The 8310-nt window shown below is 35.5% G+C and overlaps 2 protein-coding genes across 2 annotated transcripts; both read right to left on the bottom strand.

Annotated features, from left to right (window-relative positions):
• Positions 1-372: 372 nt before the first annotated feature.
• On the bottom strand, positions 373-1638 carry LOC137811460 (Lactoylglutathione lyase / glyoxalase I family protein). Its single transcript, XM_068613228.2, has 3 exons — positions 1386-1638; positions 990-1125; positions 373-912 (listed from the first exon to the last, which is right to left on the bottom strand). Exons 1-3 carry the CDS (start codon positions 1544-1546, stop codon positions 856-858), a joined length of 354 nt encoding a protein of 117 aa, XP_068469329.1. The 5' UTR covers positions 1547-1638; the 3' UTR covers positions 373-855.
• A 598-nt stretch (positions 1639-2236) lies between these two features.
• On the bottom strand, positions 2237-6343 carry LOC137811459 (uncharacterized protein At5g41620). The gene is made up of 3 exons (XM_068613226.1): positions 5569-6343; positions 4647-4772; positions 2237-4020 (listed from the first exon to the last, which is right to left on the bottom strand). The coding sequence occupies exons 1-3, from the start codon at positions 5926-5928 to the stop codon at positions 2509-2511; spliced, it is 1998 nt and encodes a 665-aa protein (XP_068469327.1). The 5' UTR covers positions 5929-6343; the 3' UTR covers positions 2237-2508.
• Positions 6344-8310: the final 1967 nt, after the last annotated feature.

The following is an 8310-nucleotide window of genomic DNA, read 5'->3' as shown; positions in this document are numbered from 1 at the left end:
TATCTGACGCCATATCATGTATTAGCACACAAGAAATAGAAAAATACAGCTACAATCTGGAACAATTCACTGATTTGTTGTTATCATATCAAAACTCTAATGACTATTAATACAATTGGGACTTGGAAACTGTTCTGACATCAAGTCCAGATAATATTGTTAAGATCAATCACAAGTGTTGTTTCGAGTTATATTTTTAAATTGATTATAATCTCTCATATACACTCAATTTATATTATTAACACACTCCTCCTTTGATGAGAAATACATGGAATCTTTTCCATTAACTTCAAACATCGATATTAACACTATTTTCCCACATTATCGGTTTTGGCCTATAAACTCACAAAAACAAAATATTGCAAGGATGATTGAAGAAACATGAGCAAAGGGTACAATTAATTGTATAATTGAAAGCGTAAAAGGTTAAATGTTTCACCAATCAATCCTGGGATAAAAGTAGAAGACAGGATATGAAAATTCAACAGGGAGGAAAGAGAAGCTGCCCTCCTTAAAGAGAAAAAAATAAACCAAGAGGTGATTTCCTGTCAATTATAGCACACATGGATGGTGACAAAAAAACCCATCTAAAAGACAGATAATTTGGAGGCATTTGAATGAATAGCCTCTTTTCAATCTTCTAATCATTTTACCTTATTCTCATGCCTATTGCTTCACACGCTATATCCTGCTGCTGCTAAAGGTCTCGACAAGATAACATCATCAATTATTGCAGGGAATCCATAAAACAAAAGGGTATCACATAATTACCCTATCTTTTCCAAGATCACAACGGGCTAAAAACTGTTACCATGACAAAAGAGGGTACTGTTGATACTGAATCTGCTATGCATCTTAGACAGGTTCATAGAGGCCCAAGACATGTCCATCAGTACACCGCATAGCTGCAACCTGATCACAGGTAAATCATCACATCAGACCTTGGGCAAGTTCCCAGTTGTATGAAAGCTATGAGTGAATCACAATACCTTTCCATGGATCTCGTATTTGATGGGTCCATCGAGTTCGGCTCCTAACGCCATTAATTTAGCTACTGTACTGTTCATGTCAGTCACCGTAAATGACAAAAGAGAGGAGTACCCTTTCTGCGTGGTGGTTTGGTCACTGTGAAATTGAAAGTGAATCATCAGCTCATCACTTCATCCAATATTCCAAACCAAACATAATAATTTGGACCACCGTCGAAAATTAAGAAAAAGAATGACAAATCAACGAAATAAGAAACTAATCACGTTACTATTAGTAGGTTTCTCGAGCGTATTATAGTTAATTAAAGAACCACGCACATTGTGGTCGCCATTAATTACGGCATTTAGGAATGAACAATCATCGAACAGATGGAGGGCGTGAGAAGAGAAAAGTACTGGGAAGAATGCATGAGGGCAAGCTTGAGAGAACCAGATTGAAGTTCGGCCCAACGAAGAGAGCATACGTTGATGGTGAAGTCCAAGCCTTCGGAGTAGAAGCGTGCGGCTTTTGGAACATCCCTGTGTAGTTGTAGTATCCACCTGAACGACGCTGCCATCAGGGACGCCGTCTGCGTTTCGCTCTTCTTCGCAGACACACGTGCGCTCAATTGGATCTCAAGGTTCGGGCTTGCAAAATTTGGCCCATTTATTTCTTTTTCTTGACTGATATAACCACAACCTCTTCCATTCACCTAAAACTCCTCCTTATTTGCGATCTAATTACACAATTAATTAGCTTCTATTTCACCTTATTCTTTGTTAATTAATGTTTCAAAAAACATCATAGTAGAGATCTTGTCAAGAATATGAGAATTTTTTACGTATCTCTTAAGATATCACACTCGATCCATAATGCTACAATTAATATTTGTGAGATTATTTTCAAAATATACGACAATTCGTTATCCCTCTCTATGCATCCCATTTGCAATTAAATGATAAATTAATTATTTCCCCCCTGTATTAATTGATATATTTTTACTAACGAAATAAAAAAAAACTTAAATTAATTACATAAAACTTATCTATCTGAATATGAATACTCACTAGGCCAACTACTTTATATTTAAATACGACAAGAGGAAGTATTTTTACCAGTAAAATAATCAACATCTGTGATGCTCAAGTCAACACATAATTGTGGATTAACGATATTTATGAATCTCCGATTCATAGTTGGTACTCACAAGTACAAAAAGACTTGCCTGTTTTGTTGGGCTCTTAATAATGAGAAGAAGAATAAAAACTATCCAAAATTGTATATTTGTTTTTCACTTCTCAAAACTCGATCTGATTCTTTTTTGGCTACATGACGTGACAACATCTACAATAGTATATAGAGAATAAACCCCCAAAGGAAAAATATGTTACAGAAACAAAGTGAAAATTATGAACAACGCAAAATTTGCACAAAAAAGACGAGACAGGGAAGTGTAATGAACCAGCATGCAATTTCCCCACCAACTTATTCCCTTAGCCTGAATTCTCCAACATGTTAATTGTTTATGCTAAACCACCTCTAAAAGGACCCTTTCATGGCTTTTAAACGCGATCGCTGCCCCTTAGACCTAGCTTCCAGAAGCTTTGCCTTCAAAGTATTATTCTCCTTTGGTCCTGAAGCCATTTTGGAAGCTTCCGATATGTCAAGGTCTTGGGATCCAAGTTTTGCCATCCACTGCTTCACAGGGCTTGCCTGATTCCTCCATCCAGCATTGCTGCAGGAAGCCTCACCATAGTTATTCTCAGCATGCATATTGCCACTTTCTGATGCCATAAGTTGACCTCTTATCAGATTATCAATGATGTGGTTTTTACTGGAGCTGTGCAATTCAGTGGGGTTCATCTTTCCTTCAGAATCATCATCTTCGTTAATCTCAAAGTTTTCACACTTTTCAGATAAAGTTCCTTCATCTGGCTTGGTGTCTGTGGTCTTCCCCTGATCTGCATCAATTGACTGGGACTTCTTATGTGAATCAGATGACATGGCCCACGCCATCTGTTCTTCAAACTTAACTTGCAAGCTAGATGGGCTACGATGTTTTAACCCTTCTCGTGGTATTGGTTTTTTCTTCGTGTAGTTGGTTTTCAATGTCTCCTCAAAATGTTTGTCGACAGGCTCTTCTTCATGTACCTTAGATCCCTTGTTGTTTGGCTTGTTCAACTCAAAACAATTTGAATCACTTCCCACAGAATCATCGTCATCACCCACCACCTGTGGAGCACTGACAGCATCGTTCAGTGGTACAGATTCCAAGGAATTACGGCGATTCCTCGCCACGATATTTTCTGCACTTCGACTATTTTGTTTAGCTCTAAGAAAGGTTTCGATTTCAAGGCTTAGTTTATCGACTATGGACTTGTCCATAAAACCATTCTGAGCTGCTTCCAGCTGCATTTGCATACGTTCATCCAGCCATGATTCAGATATGTGGAGAATCAAACGATCGTGATCAGCCCTTTGAATCCAGTCTTTATCAGACTTGTGATTCAGAGTATGCACTTCTCGTTCATATTCATTTATTCCCCTAGCAAATTCATCACAGAGGTCCTCCAATAGTTTTCTTCTAGTTCTCTCTTGATCCAATTCTTTTAGAGCGCTAGTAAGGGAGGACTTCACTTCAGAGAGATCCCGAGCCAATTTCCGATGTATGCTCTCTGACCGTTTCCTTAATTTCCTCTCATCCTCAAGTTCATCCCTCACAGATTGCACAGCGGCATGGAGTCGATCCTGCTCCTTGCTCTTCCTAACCAGTTTATCCTCTGCAATTTGCTTCATTAGGTCGTCAACTTCATGTCGATCTGCTTGTCGGTCTCGAAGCAACTCTTTGACCCGTATACGTGCATGATCTAGCTCTGATTTTAATGCTTTTATCAATGAAATGTTAGAAGCATGTTGTTCTTCCAAGCTCCATATTCTGTTTAGCACTTTTAGAAGTTCTGTAGATGTTTTGAGACTATAATGTGGATCACCAATCCTTCCCTTAAATTCCAAGGAACTAGAAGGAGTGGCTCCAGGATTATAGGGTGTCATCTGCAACCCAAGAAAGGAAAAGCAGAGTATTCAATAAAAGATTTGATGATTATCCAACAATAAACAAGCTTTCAGTAGAGTAGCGATAAGTATTGAATACCCTTTGTACCAAACAGACAATGAAGGATGAACCTAGTATTCGCAGTAAATATTTTACAATACATTCTGCAACAAGAATGTAATTCAAAAAGAAATCTACAAAAACAGCGACTCAAACTTTGAAATTGTTTCATTCTTTAAGCAAGCTTCGTTAATATTACAAATATTTTATTATAGATATCATTCTAACGATTATTTTGGCATTAAACTAAACTGCAACGTAGCTGTTGCTGGTATGTTATATCATTATCATGGACAAAATTAGTCATTCACCAAATTTCTTAATATCAGGAATAGGTTACACCCAATATTTTTTTCTTCCACAAAACACTGATGGATCATAATTCAGAGAACTCCCATGACCTAATCAACTTTGTGTAAATGTATGCACTCACATTATATAAGGTGCCAAGTCCCACAAAAGAAGCAGGTTTACTTCGAAGGATATGTTATACTCTAAAAGTGTTGCCCAGTAGAAAAGAAAAGGAAGGTGGAGGTTCATGGTTGGGGTCAAGGTTGATGCTTACCTCCATGGAACTGCCATAACTTGCAGGAGATAAAGGTTGTAGTGCATGATCATTTCTATCAATCACCCGATGCTGCTGCATCAGGGATGCAGCAATATGCCTCCTCAAACTGCTGGCGCTAGCTGGCTGATGAAAGAGCAGAAAAAATATCAGTTTAAACGACATCTAAATTTGTCTCTCTATGGAATTGCTAATAACGTTAATGAGAATTTCTACCTCAATTACAAGGTTAAAGACAGTGTATGACTTCACACTAAACATGTCCAATGCTCATAGACGCTAAGATCTAAACACGACCATCCACAAAAACAAAAGAAATTGAAAACAGGTAGGATAGTAAAGCCAGATGAAAGAGACCATTCAACCAAACACAGATACAACAAAGGAATGAAAGAGAAAATTTAATGGGAAAATGCCCGTCAACAAGAATCAGGTGAATCAAAATCAACCCAAATTAGATTCACTATGCCCTTAAAAAATCAGACAAGTGAGGAAACTTTTCAATAAAGAACGAATTGCAGATGCTGAAAGAACATTTCAGGAATAACAAGTCAACATAAAAAAAAAAAAAACAGCAAGTCAAGATAGATATTGTATGGGAAATAAATAAATAAATAAACTAGTTCTACTGGCTAACCTAGTACGAAGGTATACATAAACTCGGAACGCCCTTGAAGGATCATAAAGCTAATATAAATAATAAGCAGAAAAAAAAGTGTAAAGAGGTGAAATTTAAGAGTAACTCAATGTGTGGTCACATTATAGATAAGCCTAAGAAACAATTGTTAAGATAAACTCGAAAACTGACTATGATAAAAAAAGTATAAAATCGGTTTATAAAGAAAGGTCTCAATCTCTAGTGGGATCTCAAACACGTCGAGAGTGTGACAGCTCGTGCTGGGGAAAGTGAAGAAGACGGTACCTGATCAGGGGAAGAGGGAGAAGCATCAGCCAAGAAGTTGGAGATGTGGAGAGCCTTGTCCTTGTGGAGGATGTAATGGCGGCGGCGATGTCGGGGATGAGCAGCAGAGGGAGCAGGTGGAGCGTTATTAGCAGAAGGATGCATTTGAAAGAGAGGGAAAGAGTGGTTGAATTCCCAGAGCGCTGCGGCGAGCTTTCTAGCAGAAACAGAATGGTGGTGAATGTGTTTGGTAGTGTGAGTAAGCGAAAGCCAAGACGGGAGTGGAGTAGAGGGGCCCTTGCTTTTCCCTACCAAAACCCCTCGCCTCAACTTTTCTCCCAAATTTTCCTCCTTTTCCGCTTCTTCTTCCTCGCTTTTCATCTCTCTCTTCCTTTATTTATGCCTTCTTTCTTCTCTTTCATCCCCTCCTAACCTTTTTATCTCTCATTTATTATTTTCTTCCCCCTTTTGTTGCCCCCTTAATAATAATACACCTCGCTCCTTCCTTCTCTCTCTCTTCCCCATTACCCCATGCCATCATCTTACTTTCAGTACTGCAATTAATGTCTTTTTTTAATTAGTTGGAGTTTATTGAAAAATATGTGATTCCGTGCTTCAAATTTGAGAGGTTAAGGAGGAGAATTTTTTTCTATTTTCTTTTTCTTTCGATATCTACTCATCGACTCACACGGTGGTCAACAATTAGCTACCGCACCGGCGCATTCAATAATTATCATTAATCGAAGTTATGAACAGGAGCAGTTTTTTTTGGACAGACAGAGACTTTTTTGGAAGCAACAGAATCAATCAATTCCATGTCAATATTAGACCAGAGAGAGATTAAACACACTCTCTCACCTTCATTTTTTATTCTTGCATCACAATAAATAAATATAAATGTAACTAACAGATTTTATATTAAACTTTTTAAGATATATATATATATATATATATATATATGTTGGGAAGATGTTAAAACTTATTTACCATTTTGTTCTTGTTTTAAGTAAGTCGGGTCCTTTTTATTTAGGATTTGTTTCTCTTAGTCATGGATAGAGATTTGTTGTTTTATCTTCTTAGTTTAAGTAACACTAGTCCTTGCTATAATGTCCAATTGTCTTTTTATTTTGGTCTTTACCATCTAATTGATTCTTCCTTTTATCGAAATGACACAACTTATAAGAATATTTTGACGATCAAATTAGTCTCACTATGATGTACATGTGAGTTGAGAGAAAAAAAATATTTTTGACTTTGTGTCTCCTATGATATTTATGTATTTTAAATGGACCACAACTATCATAGATCTGCTTGTGGATTCAAATGAGAGTCCAATTGTGCCTTAATCACGATTTACAACTAAATTGAATTAATTACAGTTAATTATAAGTTTACGATCTATATTTAAATTAAGAAAATCATTCGATCTTCTCAACCATTCGTCCATATCGACCTTCTCCACCATTCCACCATATCGGTATTCACATCCGGTAGTAATAGTAGAGTAGTTGTTCTGATTTTGATAAGTATTGAAGTTACAGCATTTAAGCATTAGTAACTAAAAATGACGTGAAAAAAACAGCTTTGTGCCACTAGTATATCTGTATTTAGCAACTTTGGTGGTATATGTGAAGCAAGAGGATGAGGAGAAGGTTTATAAATTTGAAAAAACATTTTTCAGACAAATCAAGCACCCGAAATTGGTATAGTAGCATAGGGTCTTATTTCATTACATCATGTTTTCAAAAATGCTCATATGAGCATGCATTAGTTATAAAGTTTGCAAATGCAAAGAAATTTCTTATAAGAATGTGTTCATGACTTGATTTTTACAAGAAATAAAATGATAAAGTCGTGATTGGTTCATTTAAAGTTTTTATGATGACAGAATTTGAGATGAGAAATTGGATTTGATGTGTTATTTTTTTGGTATTGGGTAGTTCATATTAGCTGCTGAAATTTGTTTCAAAAAAAGTATATTATGGAGATTTTTAGTATATTATAATTGGATAAGTGCAATGTAGCTTGCGCAACTATTTTTATAGATTTGAAATTGAAGAGTATTCAAGTACTTGAAAGAGACCATGAAATTTAGTGTTCAGTTTTATTTTTTATATGTTTATGCAAAAATGATAATATTGATGTTATTTATTATGAGAATGATAACTAAACTGGTAGGACTTTCGGCCTATATGGCTTTACTTCGAATTATGTGCTATTTGAAAGGTTGGCAATTTCTTCATTCACCTCAATTTTTTTTCTACACCTTCCTAATAATTATTAAAATTCTAAAAATATTTTTCAGAATTTATATTCCGAATTTTACAATCTAAAAGTAAATTTCTAGATTGATAAATGACTTTTGAATTTTAAAATTTATAATATAAAGTTAATTTATGAAATTTATAATTTGAAAGTCATTTATATAATTGGAATTTGAAAGTAATTGTAACTTTCAAATTCTGTAATTCACAATACATGATTGGTTTCCAAATTCTATCTTAATTAAATGAATTGAAACATGGATAAAATTTTAATTTCTCATTAGTATAAATAAATTTTTTTATAATTAATAATTTTTTTTATTTAAAAAAAGTCTTATGGGATTGACCTATTTCTTATACAGAGCGGGTCAGTGAAATGAAGTTGCACTCCTAGCGTGGGGTGGACAAACCCACATTGTCATCCCTAGTGTCATTAATAGTTGGCATCAACAAAGAAAGACCAAAGTCAAAATTAAACCTTAATAACAATAATCATTAA

The sequence above is a fragment of the Phaseolus vulgaris genome, chromosome 2 (genome assembly GCF_051622355.1).
Source record: "Phaseolus vulgaris cultivar YP4 chromosome 2, ASM5162235v1, whole genome shotgun sequence".
Lineage (NCBI taxonomy): Eukaryota > Viridiplantae > Streptophyta > Magnoliopsida > Fabales > Fabaceae > Phaseolus > Phaseolus vulgaris.
This window is presented reverse-complemented; position numbering and strand designations above follow the sequence as displayed.

Coding starts and splice junctions, on each gene's coding strand:
- LOC137811460 (XM_068613228.2), bottom strand. CDS start 1,546: ATGGCAGCGTCGTTCAGGTGGATACTACAACTACACAGGGATGTTCCA. Junction 1,126..1,385: donor GCCCTCATGCATTCTTCCCA/GTACTTTTCTCT, acceptor TCAATTTCACAG/TGACCAAACCACCACGCAGA. Junction 913..989: donor AATACGAGATCCATGGAAAG/GTATTGTGATTC, acceptor ACCTGTGATCAG/GTTGCAGCTATGCGGTGTAC.
- LOC137811459 (XM_068613226.1), bottom strand. CDS start 5,928: ATGAAAAGCGAGGAAGAAGAAGCGGAAAAGGAGGAAAATTTGGGAGAA. Junction 4,773..5,568: donor CTCCCTCTTCCCCTGATCAG/GTACCGTCTTCT, acceptor CTCTTTCATCAG/CCAGCTAGCGCCAGCAGTTT. Junction 4,021..4,646: donor GTTATGGCAGTTCCATGGAG/GTAAGCATCAAC, acceptor CTTGGGTTGCAG/ATGACACCCTATAATCCTGG.